Source organism: Carassius auratus, unplaced genomic scaffold (assembly GCF_003368295.1).
Source record: "Carassius auratus strain Wakin unplaced genomic scaffold, ASM336829v1 scaf_tig00214720, whole genome shotgun sequence".
Lineage (NCBI taxonomy): Eukaryota > Metazoa > Chordata > Actinopteri > Cypriniformes > Cyprinidae > Carassius > Carassius auratus.
In genome coordinates, this window is record NW_020527781.1 from 241294 (window position 1) to 263483 (window position 22190).

The 22190-nt window shown below is 39.0% G+C and overlaps 1 protein-coding gene across 3 annotated transcripts; it reads right to left on the bottom strand.

The window, feature by feature from the left end:
- Positions 1 to 4325: 4325 nt before the first annotated feature.
- Positions 4326 to 15766, bottom strand: LOC113092858 (gastrula zinc finger protein XlCGF8.2DB-like). Of its 3 annotated transcripts, none has more exons than XM_026258630.1 (3): positions 15589 to 15758; positions 10484 to 10617; positions 4326 to 6321 (listed from the first exon to the last, which is right to left on the bottom strand). In XM_026258630.1, the coding sequence occupies exons 2-3, from the start codon at positions 10563 to 10565 to the stop codon at positions 5465 to 5467; spliced, it is 939 nt and encodes a 312-aa protein (XP_026114415.1). In that variant the 5' UTR covers positions 10566 to 10617; positions 15589 to 15758; the 3' UTR covers positions 4326 to 5464. The 3 variants fall into 3 exon arrangements, with proteins under 3 accessions (XP_026114415.1, XP_026114416.1, XP_026114417.1); XM_026258631.1 differs by lacking the exon at positions 15589 to 15758 and adding an exon at positions 15410 to 15539; XM_026258632.1 differs by lacking the exon at positions 10484 to 10617 and having other exon boundaries at positions 15589 to 15766.
- Between the last annotated feature and the right edge of the window lie 6424 nt (positions 15767 to 22190).

A 22190-nucleotide genomic window follows, 5' to 3' on the forward strand; every position in this document is an offset into this window, starting at 1 on the left:
TGAATGTGACCATGGCTGGGAAAAGGACGTTGGGGTGCTGGTGTTCCTTTACTGGCTGGCCCATGCAGCATCATATCTACCATACACCGGGTAGTGTCACTCGCCTTTGACATCCCGAAGTCTACTGTGCACGATATTGTGCACAGAATGAGCAAGGCAGTCATCTGGATTTTGAGGCAGCTCATCGCTTTCCCCAGTGCGGATGACCTGGAGGCGGTGGGGGGGCAGGTTTTGGCCAGCTGGCAGGGTCTGTAGCTTTCAGAGTAGTAGCTGGTGCTATAGATGGCTGTCACATCCGCATCAAACCACCAGCAAGTGATGTGCAGTGCTACTTTAACCGGTAGCTCTTTAATTCTGTACAGCTGCAGGCCATCACTGACCACCAGGGTAAGTTCCTCCACACTTTTGTGGGGTATCCTGGGTCTGTGCACTGAAGAACAGCCCGGTGTACACTGGCCGCCTGTTTCCACCTGCAGGAAAATGCATCCTTGGAGATGGTGGGTATCCTTGCCTTGCATGACGCCATACACAGAATGCTGTACAGGCTCGCTACAACAGGAAGCATTCTCGTGCACGGAACATCGTGGAGAGGGCCTTCGTGATGCTGAAAACACGCTGGCGTTCCATTTTTTTCAAGGCACTGGAAGTCAGCCCTGCTTTTGTGCCATATGTCATTGCATGCTGCACGGTGCTCCACAACTTCTGTCTTAGTAATGGTGAGATAGTTGATCCAGAAGCTGCGGAGGATGACGATGGCCCACCTGAAACCCTGCAACACTGAAGCCAGCGCAGGAGAGAACGTGCGGGACAATTTAGCTGCAGCGGTGTCTGCACCTGGCAACTGTGTGCCTGCTCTTCATGAGCACGATTACCTGTAGGACACTTAACACAGGTTAAAATCAGTTCTTGTTCTTAGATTGACAGTGTTCCAGCTTGTCTATATTAGTTGTGTTAGTTATTATGTAAATAGTGAGGTGTGTGTGTGTGGGCACAGCCCACAGGGTGCTGTGATGAGTACAGTGCAGTAGTAGTAGTTAGAGAGGTGCATGGCTATCTGTGTGCATCCCTCTATCTTACAGCTCACTGCCGCTGGACAAAGCCTCTCCATCACCAAGATCCTGTCGGGCCTCCTCGCGGCTGCACCTGGTAACTGGGGATATTGCAGACCCAGGCTAATCGACGGGGGATCTCGGAGTAGAACCCTGCGCGGGACAGTTTTCTTCATCCCGCTCTCTCCCGCTCCCGCCGAATTTCTGACCATTACCGCCCGCTCCCGCAACGTATGTGTTACACTCCCGCCCGCTCCCGCAATATGTATGTCCACTCCCGCCCGCTCCCGCAAAACTCTGACAATTTATTTCTGCACAATAATAGAGATGCGTTGATTTTGTGTCTTCTCCCGTCCCGCAGGGGAAAAAAAAACACGTATTTGTATTGATATTATTAAAGAGATTCATGGGGTTGTTCGTTTCGTTTCCCTGGCCTGCATTTAAAAAAAAAAAAAGATAAAACACACAATAGCCTACATTCAAATATAATTGTGTTTTTATCAAAAACTTTGCACTTAAAAATAGACTGCTTTGCAAAAAAAAAATACATACATAATATGATAAACTAGGCTACATGAAAACAGTTTTACAATTGTTAGCCAAATGTCGCAGGTATTCTGTTTGAAAAATACAAATAAGAATAAAAACATTCAAACTTAGGCAGCCTGCTCAACAACACTGGCATCATCACGCCTCTTGACCTAATTAACAAATGGCAACGAGGGGCTGTGCTCAAAAAACTCTAATAAATAACATTAGGTTCTTTTCTACATCATCTATTGACATCTTCTCCATCATGTCGCTAGGCAACCTCTCTATCCCGCGGTGTTTTTTTTAGCCGCCCATGCCAGCCCACAGCAAAATTCAAACCGCCCGCTCCCACGATATTTGCGTTGGGTCCCGCAGGACCCGGCGGGACTCAATCCCAATGCAGCCCTCTATCTCGGAGCTCCCTAGAGGTGACACCCACCAAGCACTGGCACACTGCCTTTGGCTGTGTGTGAATTTGTATACCAAATCTTTAACATTATAACTACATATCACATACTGGAGCTTAATTACAAATTATTTACTTCGAATCCAAATCCAAAATTACCAAAGGTGTAAAGTCCTCATCTTGTACACATGCTTTGAAAGGAACATATATTGAGTTACTTTAACCTCTTAGCCAGCACCAGAACGCCCTCATCCTCAAAGCCTACAAATGACTTTGCTAGTATCAAAGTCCCTTTAAATCTTTAAGGAACCTGAAGTTAATTTTTTTTTCCTCATCATGACACTATAATAAAAAGTTTTAATACTTTTCCTTTTGGTGGTGCTTTAAGCTCTAATATACTACTTTATGCCAAAATTATTATTTTTTTTTTTATTTTGTTCTGTATCCATTTAATAGTTAAATACACAAAATAAAACGAATCCATTTGACCGGTGTCTGGAGTGTGTGGGCATTTCTCAACAGTGCGGCACTCAAAAACATCTGGAATCTGCTACAAAACAGTATTTGGTGTTTTGTGGTGATTTTTTGCATTATAATGCATTATAAGCTTTGCTCAGAACTTTTTATAGCTTTGATTCTCTTTCTTACAATAAGCATTGTCAACTGGAGTGCATAGTCCAGTGACTACATGGAGATGTACCAAGTGCCATATAAAGCGACCAGTTGCCTTTGCTGACTTATTTAAAGACTTCCTGCATGGCTATATTGGAGAAGGAAGGAAAGAAACTGCATTTTACTCAACCAAAGACTTTGAAGGTTACTGCTCAGCAAACTGCTTCATCTTTGACGGTATTCACTATAGCCCCAAGGACAACAATTTATAAAGTTAAATATAAATGGTCACTTTTGTAACAGCAGCTTGATCTGAGTTCTGGGTTTGTATATTGAACTTACATTTTTAGGTTATTTTAAATTTTTTTATAAATGTATTTACATGTCCTGCAGACACTGAACAGCAAATTAAGAGGAATCTTATGTTCAGATCACTGTTGAAATTGTTTATTTAATTTTTTTCTTGGTACTGTTAATATTTTTGCATTTTCTCCATGAATGTGTACTGGTATTTTAAGTTGTATACAGACTTTATTGTATTGTATCTTTTTAGGATTAAAATAAGAGACAGCAAATATGACCTGAATAAAATGGCTTTATTTTATAATGTTCTATATAGACGCATAAAAAAAAAATTATACTTGAGGTGACACTATGATATTAATCCATCAAATTTAAGTTTAAAAAATCTCAAATAATTATCTAAAATAATGGGATTTAAAATGTTGTCTAGACAACTATTTTGCATGTGTGTAGAGAAACTGTAAATATTATAGATCTTAAAATAAATGTAAATAATTACTTATTACTATTAATCGGTACTACTAATATAGAGGATAGAACATCATCTTAATACAATATTGAGCATGCGTGTCACTCAAGACCAACGTATGCGCATTATAATCCATAGATCGGTTGTGCACATGCGTCTATGTCACCGAAACACACCACAGCGCATGCGCGTGACAACGTCCAGTACGTATTGGATCTGATCCATGTCATTGTGATACAGGCTGCAGTGAGGACTTCTTGAATGATTGCACATGTAACAGAGTTAGAATTGTATTTAGTTTTATTGTGAATCCTACTGAATTCAGCAGTAGTTATTCATTTCATGTTAAAATAGTTCCCTCATGTGGTTTGTTTGGGAGCTGCAGACAAAAATGCATGGTTTGATGGAAAATAGCATAACACAGCAGTTGCTACGGGCAATGCGCGCTGTTGGAACATAAATTCATGCAATATTAGTGTGATTATAGCGCAAAATGATTAGCAATTTCAAGAATTTTGTGATTTGGTTTAGCTAATGCTAATGGCTTAAACCATTTAATCCAACGAACATATATTTGATTAGTTATGGCATTTTGTGAACTTCCGTCTGATAGTGCTCTCGTTAGCAAGGCCACGAGGTTGTTAATTTTATTTTATATTTTATTTAGATGTTTAATGTCTGCAGCAAAACACCACTGAGAGGATATTTTATTTCACTTTTCAGGTATGTTTATATATATATTTTTGTGTTTATTATTGCTTTTGTTTTAATTATTGACTCATGTTTCATAAGAAATGTGGTCGTGTGTTGCGTTTTTTTATTGGTTATAGGCTGTTGTTGTGTAACCGCTGTTGTTATGGGGAATGCGTGCTGTTGATGTGTAATGTCTGCAGCGAAACACCACTGAGAGGATATTTTATTTCACTTTTCAGTAAATACAGATCAACAAAATTATGTGTTCTTGCATTTATTGGGAAATTGAGCCCATTGACTCCTGTTCTTCTGAGTGCACGAAGGATGTGTGAATGAATTGGTCAAATCACAAAGCAGAATATGGGAGAGAGACCAGATCCAGTTACAAAAGTGACAAGATCTGTCTCATTTGGTGCCGTGACCCAGATGGGAGTGAGGTTTAGATTTGGGGTGTGAGAGTAACGGATGCCAGCGAGTAGGTACTGTGCTGGTAAACCTCACCCCCAGATCTCAAGAGACGCACTAGTGACAGACGCTCAGCCATTTAGACTCCATGTTAGTGCGTCCGCCTCGCATGCTGGATACCTGGGTTCAAGGCCCAAGAGCGATTGTGAGGTGTTGCGGTGAGGACCCGGGAGAGAGGGGTTACACACAGATACTATTTAACCTCTTAGACAGCACAAAGACGTCCTCGTCCTCAACTTAACTGAGATGATGACATCTCTGAATTCAATGATGAACTGCCCTTAACTGTCATTTTGCATTATTGACACACTGTTTTCCTAATTAATGTTGTTCAGTTGCTTTGCACAATCTTTTTTGTTTAAAGCACTATATAAATAAAGATGACTTGACTGTTTCAAAATATTTTCGTTGACGAAAAAGCAAAAACTGGCAACAGTCAGATATAAAATCACTTAATATTAACTTATTGTTTATTGAACTGTCGTAGCCTATTAAATCAATATCACATTTACAAACTCCCTTTATAATCATTAAATCTGTCACTCCTTAGTTCATCGCAATCTCACAAAGTTCCATTATAGTCCATCAAGCTCTTTAAACTGCACGATGAATCTCTTATTTACATTATGTCTACTTTGTTTATGTCTGTGATACATTTCTCAACACTGCAAATACACTTAGAAACCTATAAAGCACGCCTCAGCGTTAACACAAATATGCTCTGGTCAGTCGCACTGGTGCACCTAAAAAAACATTCAGTCGCACGCATTAGTTTTCAGTAACATTTGTGTGCGACTCAGAATATTAGAGCTCGTCACACAGCCTTGTGTGAATCAGATGAGTGTGACGCAGGCCACGGACAGCATGCCACTGCTACACGACTCAATGAGAGTCAGAGAAGGCCTGTGCAGCGCTGTTTGTGGAATTACTGTAAACTTAGACTAAACATACTCGAATAGGTCTCTCTGTGGTGTGAACTCTCATGTGGGTATAAAGGGTTGTTTTCTGTCTGAAACTCTTTCCACACTGTTCACATGTGAAAGGCTTCTCTCCAGTGTGAATTTTCATGTGCGTCTTGAGATTTGCTTTTTTCGTGAAAGTCTTTCCACAGTGATGACACATAAAAGGCTCCTGTCCCATGTGAGTTATTAAATGGCTCTCAAAGAGTTTCTTGTCTGTGAATACACTTCCACACTGAGGGCAAATAAAACAGCTCTCACTTGAGTGAATCTCCATGTGCTTACTAAGGCCTTCCCTACGTACGAAACTCTTTCCACACTGATCACATGCAAAAGGCTTCTCTCCAGTGTGAACTCTCATGTGAGCCGTAAGATTTCCTTTTCGATTCACAGTTTTGCCACACAGTTGGCAGGTGTAAGGCTTCTCTCCAGTGTGAATTCTCCTGTGAGTATAAAAAGTTGCTTTATGTGGGAAACACTTTCCGCATTGACCACATACAAATGGCTTCTCTCCAGTGTGAGTTCTCATGTGAATCCTAAGATTATCTTTTCGTGGGAAGCTCTTTCCACACTGGTGGCAGATAAAAGGCTTCTCTCCAGTGTGAGTTCTCAAATGAATGTTAAGGTTTTCTCTTGATTTTACACTCTTTCCACACTGTTGGCAAGTTAAATGACTCAGAGTTCCAGTCTTCTGAGCACTTTTTTGAGAGGACGTCTTTTCAGTCTTTGAACAACAAAAAGAGATTTCTCCAGTAAAGAAATCTTGTTTTTCATGCAAATCTTTCACATCTGTTTCATTGGGATCTTGACTGTCCTCTTTCACCGCCATCAGGTCTAAATAAAAAAAAGACAAATACATTTTAAGCCCAGTTTAATGGTATAAAGCAATGGACATCAAAATATTTAGACATTTAAGGCATCAAAATCTACAACTTAGCTGTAAGCAGAGATGATGGGCTCAAGTACTACAGGGCCATTGTAACAAATGGGGGGCCCATGCATTTAAGTGAGTAAAATAATGTTTTGCCAGTTGGTGGCACTGTGACCATGGTTTACAATAATAAAACCCATGCTCAACTTTCATTCCCATTTTTCACTATAAAATGCATTAGGGTCATTCCGTATCAAATCAAACTAATTTTAACTTCCCCGGCTCAAATTTTTGATTCTTCTAAGATTTTTTCTAAAGAAAGGTAAACATGTATAGAAATTAAATCCAAAATATTAAATGTCATGGATGTACATTTACAGAGTAATCCAGTTTTTCAAAGGGAGGTCAAGAAGGCAATTTTCACTTGAGATTTATAGCCAAATTACAATTACATAAAAATGACTTTAGAAGGATGGCAGCATCATTGGTTTATTTTTACACAGAGATCTGTAGGTCCATTGGTAAAATCTGTTGTATTTAGCAATTCTTGATGCATGATGCGTCAAAGGGGACACTATAAAAAATTTGAAAAAGCACTTTCACATTTTCTCCCCCAAAGTTTGCATGCCTGTAACTCAAGAAGAATTAACTAGATCTCAACATCCTTTTGGTTTGTGGTTCTAAATAAACTTTTACTTTTTTGTCTACATTTTTAAGGCCCTGTCTTGACTATTTCCAGAGATATATGAATCTTAATATGGCTCCATGAATGAAATGTTAAATTGTACACATTTTCACAGGTCAAAAACCAAATGTGGGTCAATTTGCATTTATCTGATACTTTTTTGATACTTTATCTGATACTTTTTCTGATACAGGAAGACCTGAACAACAAATAATGTTAAAATTAGAGATGTATCTATATTTCATTCCGTCAAAATAATTGCATCGAACATACCTAACTGTCTGATTGGTGAAAACTCTGTATTTTTAAAGTTTGTGTGGCTGTAACTCAAAGTATTAAAGCTATACAAACATAATTTTAATATTTATATTCTAAAGCTTTTCTTTTGGTAAGGTTCTATGGTACAGTCCCAGAGATATGTGGATCACAATGCAGCACCATTGGATACATTTGAACAATTTTCAATGGTTGAAATATTAAGTGTGATGAACATATCATACAGTTGATACCTGTATCAATGTAAGTAGATAGAAATGTTTGGAGAACAAATAATGTTGAAAGTACAAATGTATTTTTTTCTTCTATCAAAACAGTTGCATCTGATATTGAATTTGAACAATGTGTCTACCATAAATACTCTGAAATTGCCTTTCAACTTGAATTGCCAGAAGCATAGATTTTCTGTCCATAGTTTATTCAGAAGATTCTGTATTTTAATCAGTTTCAAAGAAAATTGGGAGACATGATTACAGCAATACGTATAATTGCATAGACATGAACAAACATCAATCACTTAATTAACCCTCACATTGAGATCCTAAATGAGGTTAAAATTATATTAGATACACCAGTACAGATCAGAGTCTGGAGGTACATTATTTGCGTTGCCTGTGTAAAGGGGGTTCCCTTTGTTGTCATTGAAAAGGGTTTTATCTGAGGTTGCTGGTTGGCAAGTGTTCAGTAGTCGTTGAAATCACATATTGGGAAATCTGTGAATGGCCATTGTCTGAAGAGGCAGAGTTGTGGAATGGTTGTTGTTTCAGATGGGCACTCGAGGTCAGACTCGGAGACACAGTATTATAAAACAACTCAGAACACGAAACTCTCAATGGAAAAGAAAAGAAACTAAAGTAAAAGAACTGAAATTTAACTAGACTAGGTTGCGTTTCTTCTGATCGTGGCGAAGTAGCAACAGGCGTGCAGGCCGAAGCACGCTGGAACAGCACTAAAAGAATGCTAAAAGTGATGACTAAAAGAAAAAGCCAAATTTGATGGTGTCCTGTGTATTTAAAATAGCCACGCAAACTTTGGAAATAATGTTTTCACCACTTATGTATGTTCAATAAAATTATTTTTATAGAATGAAAAAAAAAAAATACATCTCTAGTTTTAAAATTATTTGTGGTTCAGGTATTCCTGTAAAAAAAGTATCCGCTAAATGCGAATTGACCCACATTTGGTTTTTGAGATCCCAATATCTCTGGAAATAGACAAGACATGACCTTACAAATGTAGATGCCAAAGGAAAAGTTTATTTAGACCAATAATCCAAATGGATATTGAGATATTTTTAATACTTCTTGAGTTACAGACATGCAAAGATTGGGGAAAAACTCTTACGTTGACATTAGTGCACAAGAATTAGCATAGTTTATCCGACCACTGTCACTCTGTGTTTTAAACACAAAGTATGGAGTGCCACAAGGCTCAATATTAGGTGTTCAGCTTTTTCTCCTTGTACATATTCCCCCTGAGGGACATTATCATTTATGCTGATGATACTTCGGTTTATATGATATGCCAGTTTATATTTTAACATCACAACACTGAACAACCTAACCAGTTAATGTAGTGTATCATTGATATTAGGGGTGCATCGATTATTTAATAAAATAAACAATAAAAATAATAACCAATAATGTTTAAAAAATAATGAACCAAAAAATACAAACTCGATTCCAAAAATGTTGGGACACTGTACAAATTGTGAGTAAAAAAGGAATGGAATAATTTACAAATCTCAATTTATATTTTATTCACAATAGAATATAGATAACTTATCAAATGTTAAAAGTGAGACATTTTGAAATGTCATGCCAAATTTTAACTCATTTTGGATTTCATGAGAGCTACACATTCCAAAAAAGTTGGGACAGGCAGCAATAAGAGGCCGGAAAAGTTAAATATACATAGAAGGAACAGCTAGAGGACCAATTTGCAACTTATTAGGTCAATTGGCAACATGATTGGGTATAAAAAGAGCCTCTCAGAGTGGCAGTGTCTCTCAGAAGTCAAGATGAGCAGAGGATCACCAATTCCCCCAATGCTGCAGAGAAAAATAGTGGAGCAATATCAGAAAGGAGTTTCTCAGAGAAAAATTGCAAAGATTTTGAAGTTGTTATCATCTACAGTGCATAATATCATCCAAAGATTCAGAGAATCTGGAAAAATCTCTATGCGTAAGGGTCAAAGCCGGAAAACCATACTGGATGCCCGTGATCTTCAGGCCCTTAGATGGCACTGCATCACATACGGGAATGATACTGTAATGGAAATCACAACATGGGCTCAGGTATACTTCCAGAAAACATTGTCTGTGAACACAATCCACCGTGCCATTCGCCGTTGCCAGCTTAAACTCTATAGGTCAAAATAGGTCCAATTGTTATCGGCGCTCAGTTCAGAAGCCTGCATCTTTGATGGTATGGGGTTGCATGAGTGCGTGTGGCATGGGCATCTTATACATCTGGAAAGGCACCATCAATGCTGAAAGGTATATCCAAGTTCTAGAACAACATATGCTCCCATCCAGACGTCATCTCTTTCAGGGAAGAACTTTCATTTTCCAACATGGCAATGCCAGACCACATACTGCATCAATTACAACATCATGGCTGTGTAGAAGAAGGATCCGGGTACTGAAATGACCAGCCTGCAGTCCAGATCTTTCACCCATAGAAAACATTTGGTGCATCATAAAGAGAAAGATGTGATAAAACAGTTGAGCAACTAGAAGCCTGTATTAGACAAGAATGGGACAACATTCCTATTCCTAAACTTGAGCAACTTGTCTCCTCAGTCCCCAGAGGTTTGCAGACTGTTATAAAAAGAAGAGGGGATGTCAAACAGTGGCAAACATGGCCTTGTTCCAGCTTTTTTGAGATGTGTTGATGCCATGAAATTTAAAATCAACTTATTTTTCCCTTAAAATGAAACGTTTTTCTATGTTGTATTGTAAATAAAATATTGGAATTTGAAACTTCCACATCATTGGATTCTGTTTTTACTCACAATTTGTACAGTGTCCCAACTTTTTTGGAATTGTGTTTGTAAAACCATTTTCCAAATAAAATACATTTTTAATATCATTAATTTCTGTAGAGCTGGACATTTTTAAAAGGATCAAATGAGTGAGTTCAGCTTTGAGAATGAAAACCAACCTGTTTGTTCCTCAAAATCTTCTTGTTTGACTCTGAATGCTTCTATCTTCATGTCTTCACTCTCCTCTTTAATAAATGCCATCTTTATAATAGCGTGTCACATGGATCTTTATTGCTTCAGCAGGGGCTTTGTTCTGTTTGAGATGAGAATAATTAACAAAAAGAAATATACATTAAACTAAATTTCAGGGTGTGTCTCAATCAGCTCCCTAGCTCAGTAATCAGTGCACTGGTCAGTGACATTTTTATTATATTTAATATTAAACTTCAGTTAAAACAATTGGTTTTCAAGTCATTACACGTTTGTTGTTCTTGTGGAGTGCGGAGATTCAAGCACTTCATTGAAAGTTGCTGTGTTTGAAATTTCATATAATCACACTACTCATACGATTCCTGCAGTATCCAGTATATATTTATGGCTTTCAGTCACGTGACTGGCTCAAAGACCTGGAGGGTGAAACAACCAGAGTACTGCAGCACAAGCCTGTCAATTTCCCATCTGTTTCCAAGCCGCAAATATTTAGGTCACCTCTCAAAAGAATAAAGCAAAGATATGAAAACAAAATGCAAGATTTGGCTCTTTTTTTTGTTCAAAATGGCATGCTACCATACCCGTGCATCTAGAAAGTATTCACATTGCTTTACTTTTTACACATTTTGCTATGTTACAGCCATGTTATTCCAAAACGGATTATACATTTTCCTCAAAATTTTAAAATCAACCCATAACACTGTGAAAGAGGTTTGTTTGAAATCTTTGCAAATGTATTAAAAATAAAAAACTAAAAAATTACTCAAGTACATAAGTATTCATGTAATGAAAGACAAAATGAGCCCAGGTGCATCATGTTTCCATCATCTTTTGAGATGTTCTACAACTTGATTGGAGTCCACATATGGTAAATTCAGTTGACTGAGCGTGATTTGAAATGCACACACTATATAAGGTCAGAGCACAAACCAAGCCATGAAATCCAAGGAATTGTCTGTAGTCTTCTGAGACAGGATTGAACCAAGACACCAATCTTAGGAAGGGTACAGAAACATTTCTACAGCATTGAAGGTCCCAAAGTTCACAGTGGTCTTCATCATCTAGAAATGGAAGAAGTATGGAAACCACCAGGACTCTTCCTAGAGCAGGCCGCCCGGCCAAACTGAGTGATCGGGGGAGCATAGCCTCAGTCAGGGAGGTGAGCAAGAACCTGATGGTCACTCTGACAGAGCTCCAGTGTTTCTCTGTGGAGAGAGGAGTACCTTCTCTGTAGCACTCCACCAATCAGGCCTGTATGATAGAGTGACCAGATGGAAGCACATGACAGCCTGCCTAGAGTTTGCCAAAAAGCGTCATGTCTGGAGGAAAGCAGGCACCGCAGCCAGCCTGAGCCCAGACTTGAACCTGATTGAACATCTCTGGATAGATCTGAAAATGGCTGTGCCTGATGGAGCTAGAAAGGTCCTGTGAAGAAGAATGGGCGAAACTTCCCAAAAATGTGTACCAAGCTTGTAGCATCATACTCTGACTCAAAGGTGCTTTGAAAATATTTAATGCACATCTTGCCAATAAAGCGAGTTTTGTAATCTGCTATAAATCTCCATTACCTGCGTGCTTTCACATGGAGCAGAGCAGGATGCACGAAATGACCATGTTTTTGTGCAGCTAGTCAGTGCAGCCTTTCTCAAAGTGGGTGCTTTCAGCCACATAATGTTTATTTTAGGTTTCAGACATATAAGTACAAAAAAACTAATACATTTAGAGTTTGTAAAATAAACACTGATGTCAAAGGAAGAGGCAATAATAATCCTTTCCATTATAATTAGTTTTATTCATATCAGATACACATTGTGTAAGTAACTTTAAAGTTTACTCTATTCATTTCCCAGTTCACCTGCCACTTACTTTTATGTATTTTGGGAGAAGTGGATGAATTCACGTGTTGTAAATCCAACAGATCCGAATCTCTGAACTGCGTCTGCGGCGGCGATGGTGGCGCCCATCGTGCATACAGCTCAACTAACGCGATCGTTATAAAGGTGTTTAAACGACAAAACACTTCCACTTGCATATATTTGACAATCGAAATATCAGATATTTCATGCCATATCTAACAGATTTGTGAATAAAAAAGGAAAAATGATAAAAGCAGATCATCATTCATTTAGCTCTGTTGTTGCTGCGGTGTGTCACATGACAAGCAATAACGCGTCACCATGGAAACCATAAAGTGACACATTAAAACTCACGCTGGGGGGTCAGAGAGAATATTTTAAACGTACGTTTGAAAGGGTTAAACATATGAACGGATTAATAAAATTGTAAATTCATTTTAGATAAATATATATACATATATATATAAAAATCCGTCTCACATCAGTAACTGTCATGACGTCCCCGCCTGGGTCGCGTGACTGTGCAGGCTACATTGTTTTATAATTTAACCGCGAAAATACATTTGATTTCACAAAGAGCAAGAAACAAGCAACAGCAGCATGGATCGTTTTTTTTTAAAAGAAAAGCCCCACAAGAACCGGACAGTTTTTACTGTGAAATGGAGCCTCAGCCTACTACTTCCTCCACCAGCTCTGAGTCGGCACCAAAGGTCGCAAAGGTAGACAAGGCTAAAAAGAGAACATACAATGACAAAAAACTAAAATTTGGCTTCATCAGTACTGGGGATGCAACATGCCCTCTCCCTTTGTGTCTAATATGTGGGATGAAACTGTCAAACCAAGGGATGGTTCCGAGCAAACTTAAACGACACCTGACCACCAATCATCTATCAACACTTGCTGACAAGGATCCTGAATATTTTGTTAGAATGAAAAGTCAACAAAGCCGTCAAGAACAAATGATGATTAAATCCGCTTAAGTCTGGGAGAAGACACTATTTTATTTTAACTGCATCCTGCACTTCATTTTAGTTCTCCTGGTCTGGATTTGTTGTTGGGTTCTTGTATTGGGCAGTCCACCTCTTACGGTTTTATGGCATTTATGTCTCCGATTAATTATTTTGTGAATTACTTTGCAAACCTGTGTTTTTAAAGTTGCTATAAAGTTGTTATTATTATTGTTATTTACATTTCGTATTATGCTCTGGTCATTACTGTCCTGTCTAAATAAACCGGACATTTACATTTGGGTTATGCAGTGTTTTTAAATTATATTTTACACTGGGGTTCCTTGAGATATTATGCACTTTTGAAAGGTGCCCCGACTGAAAAAAGTTTAAGAAAGGCTCCGTCAGTGAACAACAGATCTGTGTAGTAAATACTGTTCCATGTGAAAGGGCGCAGGTGATGGAGATTTACCGATGATTAGATGCGCATTAAATCACATGTGTTTTTTTTTTTAATCATTCAGCGCTACTTCAAAGTATTGAGCAAAGGCTGTGAATACTCATGTACATGTGATTTATTTTCAATAAATTTGCTAAAATTTCAAATAAACTTTCACGGTATCATTATCGGGTGTTGTTTGTAGAATTTTAAGGAAAACTTTTTTTTTTTAAGATATTAAATATTGCAGTAATATATTAATAGCATATAAATTAATATTACAATTATTACAATTATGCAAAAGCTTTAAAATTAAATGGAGTGTCTGTTCAATCTTAAAGCAAATTCAAAAGATTCAAAAGACACCTGATTATCATTAATATTAGTGGTGCTATCAGAATTATCGTAAGTAAATGAGTTTCCTAATCGGAAATTAGACATGATTGTCTCTCAAGTCGTATTTACTACAGGGAAATTACTACTAAATTCTGAAACAGTTTCTGGGTTGGGTTCATAAACATGGTGGAGAGGACAATCATTGCTGCTTTTCTCACAATAACTACATCCCTTTGTCCTGTCACTAATGTACTGTATTTATAGGCTAGATAAGAACAATCATTTGATGCATATTGTATGTTTTACACACAGTGAATTAAGCATGTATTTGTCTGAAACTCTAGAATTGTCAGCAAACTATGTGTAGCGCGATGAATGTTTATGATAGTCAAATGGGATGCTACATTTGATTCTTTCTGACATTAAAGCACTTCAATACGTGAATTAAATAGGAAACTTCCAATAGTACATGAATACCCAAAGCTATTTCATTCAACATAAACAAGCCCAGTTCCAATCTGCCTTTTGCCAAATTCATTGAAACTCTCCTTTTCACATCACATCTCTGATTGGAAAGGCATTTATTTTCATTATTTACTGTATTGGCAGCAAACTCCGTTCCAACACAAAATCTAATGACTGTATTATACTTCATTGCAACTTTTGATGAAACACTGAATAGATACAATAACAAGCTAAATATTAAATACAGAAATGTAGCCTGAATATGCCTGGAAATGTATTGAATTAATATATATATAAATATATATATATATATATATAAATAAATATTTTCACAAAACTGTACCAGCCCACCCACCAGGGGAAATCTTTGGCAGCCCTGCATCAGTGCATTGAATACAACTACAGCCATTTCCACTTAGTGTAAGTGCTAAAAATCAACTAATATTATAGTTTGGTTAAAAAGCTCAGTGTTGATTTGGTTCTGTTCAAACTGTAGTTCATTTATCACACGAGTTCATGGTTTACTAGTATGAACCCTTATTAACAAGGCTTTGTCAAGAGAAGTTGAAGCATTTATTTGTAGTGCTGAAGTAATATTAAGTTTCATGTAACAACACCCTAGCATACTACTATGAAAAATTATTTGTTGCTTATTGTATAACTTACCGTTTCACACAGCATTCTATAAAATAAACATTAACCGGTGTGCAGTGTGTACTGAGCAGTGTGTGACATTTCGAACACAGCAAGTGAATCATTCTGCGAATCAAAGTGTTCTGTTTTTAAAAGCTCCCTTTCTCCATCACGACTCGCCAGTGACTGAAACCGTATTTTTAAAACGGATTAGCCTACCGATAAACTGAGCGAAATTAGACGCATCTTCTGTTACTCGTTTGTAGATGCGCTTTAACTCGTGTTAAATATAAATAGAAGAATAATAAAGCAACAGAATAAAGCATTATCATGTTATATTTATTAACACAGTTCGTTCTGCATCGCTAAAAACAGTAAATGCAAAAAACACACTGTACCTTTCTAAAACAGATGGAGGAGCACGACGCATCCTTATGACGCCACATCGCCAGATCAAAATAAAAGGGTGTTTCTCAAACTGAAGGTTTCAGTCCTTCAGAGGATTGTAGGCTGACGTTCTTCTTCTTTCTTCTTTGGTTGCTTAACGGCGGAGGCGGACTAATTTAGCGCACCACCGCCACCCACCAGATTAAATTGTACCCAATCACCACTATGGTTTACAAATTTGAAAATAATGTAGCCTGTAAACTACAAAAAAAAAAAAAAAAAATGTCCTTTGTTAAACATAATTAAATTCCCTTCTATCAATGAGTCCAGTGTTCTTTAAAAATTCAAAAATATACTTTATTACTTTATGATCGGAAGCCTTAGACAAAATATTTCTAAAGCTAAAACTTTCCCCACTGTCCTCTATTTTCCTTTTAATTAAAATCCTTTCTCTGTTAAATTTCCTACAAATCATAAAGACATGTTCAACTGTTTCTGGCACATTAAAGCTCCCACAATTTCCTGAATTATGCTTTCCTATCAGCTGCAATGTTTTGTTCAGTCCAGTGTGTCCTATTCTCATTCTTGTAAAAATTGCCTCTTCTTTTCGACATCTTATTATCAAACGGCCCTGACCAACCTTAGGATTTACAATGTAAAAGCCCCTCCCTTTATCTCCCCTATCCCATTTATCTTTCCATAACTTTTTAACATGTTTTTTAATCATTGACTTAGCCTCTGATTTTGATATTTTACACTGAATAGACACATTTGTTGCTTTCAAAGCCTGTTTAGCAAACTTGTCTGCTAATTCATTACCAACCATACCTACATGAGCCGGAACCCACACAAACTTTACATGCGTCCCCCCATTTTGAATACTATGAATCAAAGTCAATATCTCACACACAATATCATACCTTTCACTTGAGTTACCAGATTAAAAATTTTCTAAGGCTAACAACGAATCTGAACATACAACTGTAGGCTGACGTTACAGTCCTCCTCGTCATTACACGCTCGAAAGATTATGGAAGGCTGTATATGGAAGGCCAAAAAAGGGCGTTAACACGTGAATTGCGTATTAACCGAGCGGCAACCTCCCGCTCTCTCTCGTGAGGCCAATAAGGAAGTGACTAAAAATGCAGTTCATCGACTGGCCGCTTGAGGCTGGCTGCAGAAGAGAGTCAGTTCCATAGACTCCCCATGTTAAAATGCCCAACTTTATAGCACAAAAAAACATGTTTACAGCCTGGTTCAAAAAATGATTTTGGACTATATTGCTAATTTTGCCCTTCATGACAACTGTGAGGGGGGTGAATTTTTTTATAACTCTTCCGTTTAAATTATATTAAGCCTTAAAGTTCTGCATAATTAAGGGCGTGGCCACTTGAGTGACAGGTGGATTGCCGACAATGCCGTCGCGCTAGGGAGTCAGTCCCATAGACTCCCCATGTTAAAATGCCCAACTTTATAGCACAAAAAAACATGTTTACAGCCTGGTTCAAAAAATGATTTTGGACTATATTGCTAATTTTGCCCTTCATGACAACTGTGAGGGGGGTGAATTTTTTTATAACTCTTCCGTTTAAATTATATTAAGCCTTAAAGTTCTGCATAATTAAGGGCGTGGCCACTTGAGTGACAGGTGGATTGCCGACAATGCCGTCGCGCTAGGTGGGTGTGGCTTCATCAATCAGCTCCCACCTTTTTGCCCATTTTCGATTATCCGGGAGAGTCGCACGGTGACGCGCTGCCAAGATGGTGATGGCTCGCTCGGCACACTTTAGGCTTCAAAACCGCTATTGAGGAGTCTATGGGTGACGTCACGGACACTACGTCCATATTTTTCTACAGTCTAGCATGTTTCAAACATGCTGAAGGCCCTTAAATCCTTTGCGCAGACTTTAGTGCATTTTTCCAAAACACATCCTTTGCTTTTTTTGGTACTACACCCAATATAAGAAAAGGCGCCACTGAAGATTGGGTCAAAACCTTTTTACCACACGACCTGGTGTGCTTTAAAAGATGGGATGTGCCAGTTTTTGCTGAATCAAATTTCAACAGTGTGTCACACGTATTACACTTAACTGCACTCACTTTTTTCTGATGTTCGTCTACAATATGTATGAAGGATGCCCAGACAGAAGAGGTGCCCGTAGGTTTTACCTCTTTATACTTGTTGTTTTTTAGCTTTTTTCGCACATCGCTCATGAACGTATCCATTATTACCGTGCGTACACTTGCATTAACCCTGAGTCTGCGCGCTCTGCTTCTAACGGCAGAGAGAGAGAGAACTTTTTTCACTTTTCTTTTTCCTAAGTTTACAAGTTGCAAGTTACAAAAAACACAAGCAGTGTCTGATCACGGCAGGATGTTCTCCGAGTCCGATGACTCCGATCGCACGGATATTACAAACAATGTTAAACAGATCTGGGACCCGAGGTAATAGATTCGGACCCGACCCGGACCCGGCAGATCATTTAAAATATAGACCCGAACCCGTACGGGTCCCGGGTCGATGGGTCTCGGGTGCACTGTGAAGACCTCTAGTTCAGAGAGCATGAGGTGTATATTTAGATTTTTTCAGATACTGTACATCAAGGTAAGTGCACAAAGGTCTCTCTCACACCCTCTCTTTCTCTTTCTCTCTTTCACACACATACACACACACACACACACACACACACACTATAATTTGCTATTATACTCTATATAACTCCATACAAGCCAGAAACTAAGCCTTTTTTACAGGCCTATCTAAAGGGTTAATGGTCCCACCTAGTGATCAACTGTAAAAATATTTTTTTTTTACCTCTTCCCAAAAGGGGAAAACCACAAACAATCAAGAATGCATGGTTATATGGTGTCATGGCTTTGCAATCAAAAAATGTCATTATAATGGAAGTCAATGGGGCAAAAACAGCCACCAATATAAACAATTAGGTTTACTAGATAAAATGTATGTAGAAATTCTTGGTTAATTTTCGAAATGCAGGGAACAAACAAAAACACTTGCACAACTCCGTTGATGCTCTGTAAAAATAAACTCCATCCACTGGTCCCTTAATGCTGTTTTTTTTTTGGTAATCTGTGCAGGGTTGTCTTGCCCTGGCAACCAAAAACACACTTCTCTTGTGACATTTCGCTCTCGCTCTGATCAGTGAATTGCTCTGCTTTTTTTTTGCTTTTTTTCTATGAATTGCTCTGCTCTACAGGAGCGCGCGCTCTTCCGGCAGACGTGCCCTTAGGACCCATATAAGGAAATTCCGCTCCATCTAACGTCACACAGAGCCATACTCGAAAAAAAACTTTCCGAAACTTGTGACAAACCGTTCAAACGTACAACTTAATTTTTTAAACTTTGTCCATGGTTAGCATGGGAATCCAACTCTTTAACAGTGTAAAAAACTCAGTATGCATGAAATAGCATTTCACCCCCCCTTTAATATAATAATCAAACCGCCTACCTGAAATGCAAACACTGAAGAAGTGTATTTGATTTTCGTTCACTTTAAGTTTATTTCAGTGAAAATTTAAAAACTTTAGCACTCCGATCCTCTCACATGCTCTGGCAGTGCTCAAAATAAAACACATTTTGTTTGTTTCCAGATGTTTGATTTGCCTTACTTTGATTTTGTCAAGTAAACAGCAGCTTTAATTTTCTTCTCAACTTCTTGTGTTGACTCCATTTCTACTACACACCACCGTTCCCCGCGGGTCTCCCGAGAAATTTTCTGAAATTTTCTGCCCGCTCCTGCGATATTTCCCTCACAATTGTCGAAAAAAATTCACTACACTGTCTGTCTTGTCTCTCTGTTCATTGCTTTGCGAAATCATGCGGCACAATTTTTTTCCCCTCACTGCTGCATGAGTCTGCGTGAGAATTTGGGGGTGTGGCGTGAGAGTGTGAGAATTGGGTCGATTTCGTGAGTCTCACACTGAATGCGTGAGAATTGGCAGCTATGTAATATACTAATGTTTATATTTGATAAAAATATCACAAATTCTCTGGAGTTTATGAATTTAAAGCACTTCACATTAGGTTATATTCATATATAAGATTAGATATAAAGCTCGTCTGGATTGATGGCTCTTTAAAAAGCACTGTAAATAATCTCTTCAATTCTTCTTCTGTCTTAATATTTGTTTTCTAGTGTGATGTACAAGCACCAATAAGTAGAGCAGAGGTTAAAACCATCATAAAGCAACATTCACGTAAAATATGGCAGGGATATTGGAAGACAGTGGATACAGGACGTCATAGAGTTTACAAAATGAAGTAGTCAGTCACAAGCATGAGGAAGAGCAGAAGCCCAAGGGACGAGATGTTACATCCTAGAATGAGTAACACTGGTTTAAATACAACAGAAATAAATGCACAAATGCATGAACGAACCATGACACTTGAGTATTTATTAGGGAAGCATCTGGGAGCATCTGGGAGCCATGGCGCCGCGCATGGCTGCTTCAGTGCTTGGCTCTCCAGTGTTTGTACTGTTTTTGTTCGTTTTTCCTGTTTTTTGTTTAACAAACACTATCAGTTTCACCAGGGATGAACTGCTGAACATTCGGCAGAACACACCACAAGATCTTTTACCAGATTTAAATTATTCAGACGTTTTACTGAACGTTGTTATCGGAGGAGCGGCGGCGCTGATCAAGCGCTTCAGGACGCGCAGATGGGGGAAACGAGCGGGAGCGCTCGTCAGACTCAGGAAGCGCGGATTTCGAACGCCGTTGCCTAGCATCCATCTGGCAAATCTCCGCTCTCTACCCAACAAAACAGACGAACTCCTTCTACTCTCTCGGACAAATAAGGATTTCTCTCACTCTGCTGCTCTGTGTTTCACGGAAACCTGGCTGAATGACACCATACCGGACAGCGCGCTCTATCTGCCGGGCTTTCAGCTGTTTAGAGCGGATCGTGACACAGAATCAACGGGGAAATCGCGCGGCGGCGGGACATGCTTTTACATCAATGAGCGGTGGTGTAGAGATGTAACTGTGTTAAAGAAGATGTGCTGTCCTGATCTAGAAATGCAGTTTGTCAACTGCAAGCCGTTCTATTCGCCGCGGGAGTTTCACTCGTTCATTCTGGTTAGTGTTTACATCCATCCGCAAGCGCACGTGAGCTCAGCTTTACAGAAACTTGCTGATCAGATCACAGAGACAGAACAACAACACCCGGACTCTGTTTTAATCATTCTGGGGGACTTTAATAAAGCCAATCTCTCCCGTGAACTGCCAAAATACAGACAGCATGTTACATGTCCCACCAGAGACAGTAATATATTGGATCACTGCTACACCACAATAAAGGATGCATATCACTCTGTTCCACGAGCAGCTTTGGGAAATTCTGATCACTGTCTGATTCATCTTATACCATCCTACAAACAGAAACTTAAATCTGCTAAACCTGTAGTAAGGACTGTGAAGAGATGGACCAGCGAAACGGAGCAGGATTTACAATCTTGTTTTGACCTCACTGATTGGAGTGTTTTTGAAGCTGCTACCACCGATCTGGACGAACTCACAGAGACTGTAACATCCTATATTAGTTTCTGTGAGGATATATGCATTCCTACCAGGACTTATTTAACATTCAACAACGATAAGCCATGGTTTACAGTAAAACTCAGACATCTTCGTCAGGCCAAAGAGGATGCCTACAGAAATGGGGACAGGGTCTTGTACAATCAGGCCAGGAACACACTGAACAAAGAGATCAGAGCGGCTAAAAAGAACTACGCTAAAAAGTTGGAAGACCAGTTTTCTTCCAACGACTCAACTTCAGTTTGGAGAGGACTGAGGGCCATCACAAACTACAAGACACCATCCCCTTGCACTGAGGCTAATCAACGGCTTGCTAACGACCTGAATGAGTTTTATTGCAGATTTGAAACCCCCAACACCCATTCCGACCATCTCCCTGCACAACCATTAACACCTCCTGCAATCCCCCGTTCCACACCTACTGCTCTTCAAATCTGTGAAGATGATGTGCGCCAGGTCTTCAAGAAGAACAAAAGAAGAAAAGCACCAGGCCCAGATGGTGTTACACCAGCCTGTCTGAAAATCTGTGCTGACCAGCTGGCCCCCATCTTTTCACAGATCTTCAACAGATCCCTGGAGTTGTGTGAAGTACCTTCCTGCTTCAAACGCTCCACCATCATCCCCATCCCAAAGAAACCCAAGATAACAGGACTTAACGACTACAGACCTGTGGCTCTAACGTCTGTCGTCATGAAGTCGTTTGAAAAACTGGTTCTGGGTTATCTGAAGGACATCACTGGACCCTTACTGGACCCCCTGCAGTTTGCTTACCGAGCAAACAGGTCCGTGGATGATGCAATCAACATAGGATTGCACTTCATCCTGCAACATCTGGACAAAACAGGGACTTATGTGAGGATCCTGTTTGTGGACTTTAGTTCGGCTTTCAACACCATCATCCCAACAACCCTCCAGACCAAACTGACCCAGCTCTCTGTTCCTAGCTCTATCTGTCAGTGGATCACCAGCTTTCTGACAGATAGGCAACAGTTAGTGAGACTGGGGAAATTCACATCAAACAGCTGCTCCACCAACACTGGTGCCCCTCAGGGAT

Excerpts from the sequence above, each read along its gene's own strand:
- LOC113092858 (XM_026258630.1), bottom strand. The coding sequence starts at position 10,565 with ATGGCATTTATTAAAGAGGAGAGTGAAGACATGAAGATAGAAGCATTC. Across the intron at positions 6,322-10,483 it reads AGATTTTGAGGAACAAACAG|ACCTGATGGCGGTGAAAGAG; the intron begins GTTGGTTTTCAT and ends TTTTTTATTTAG.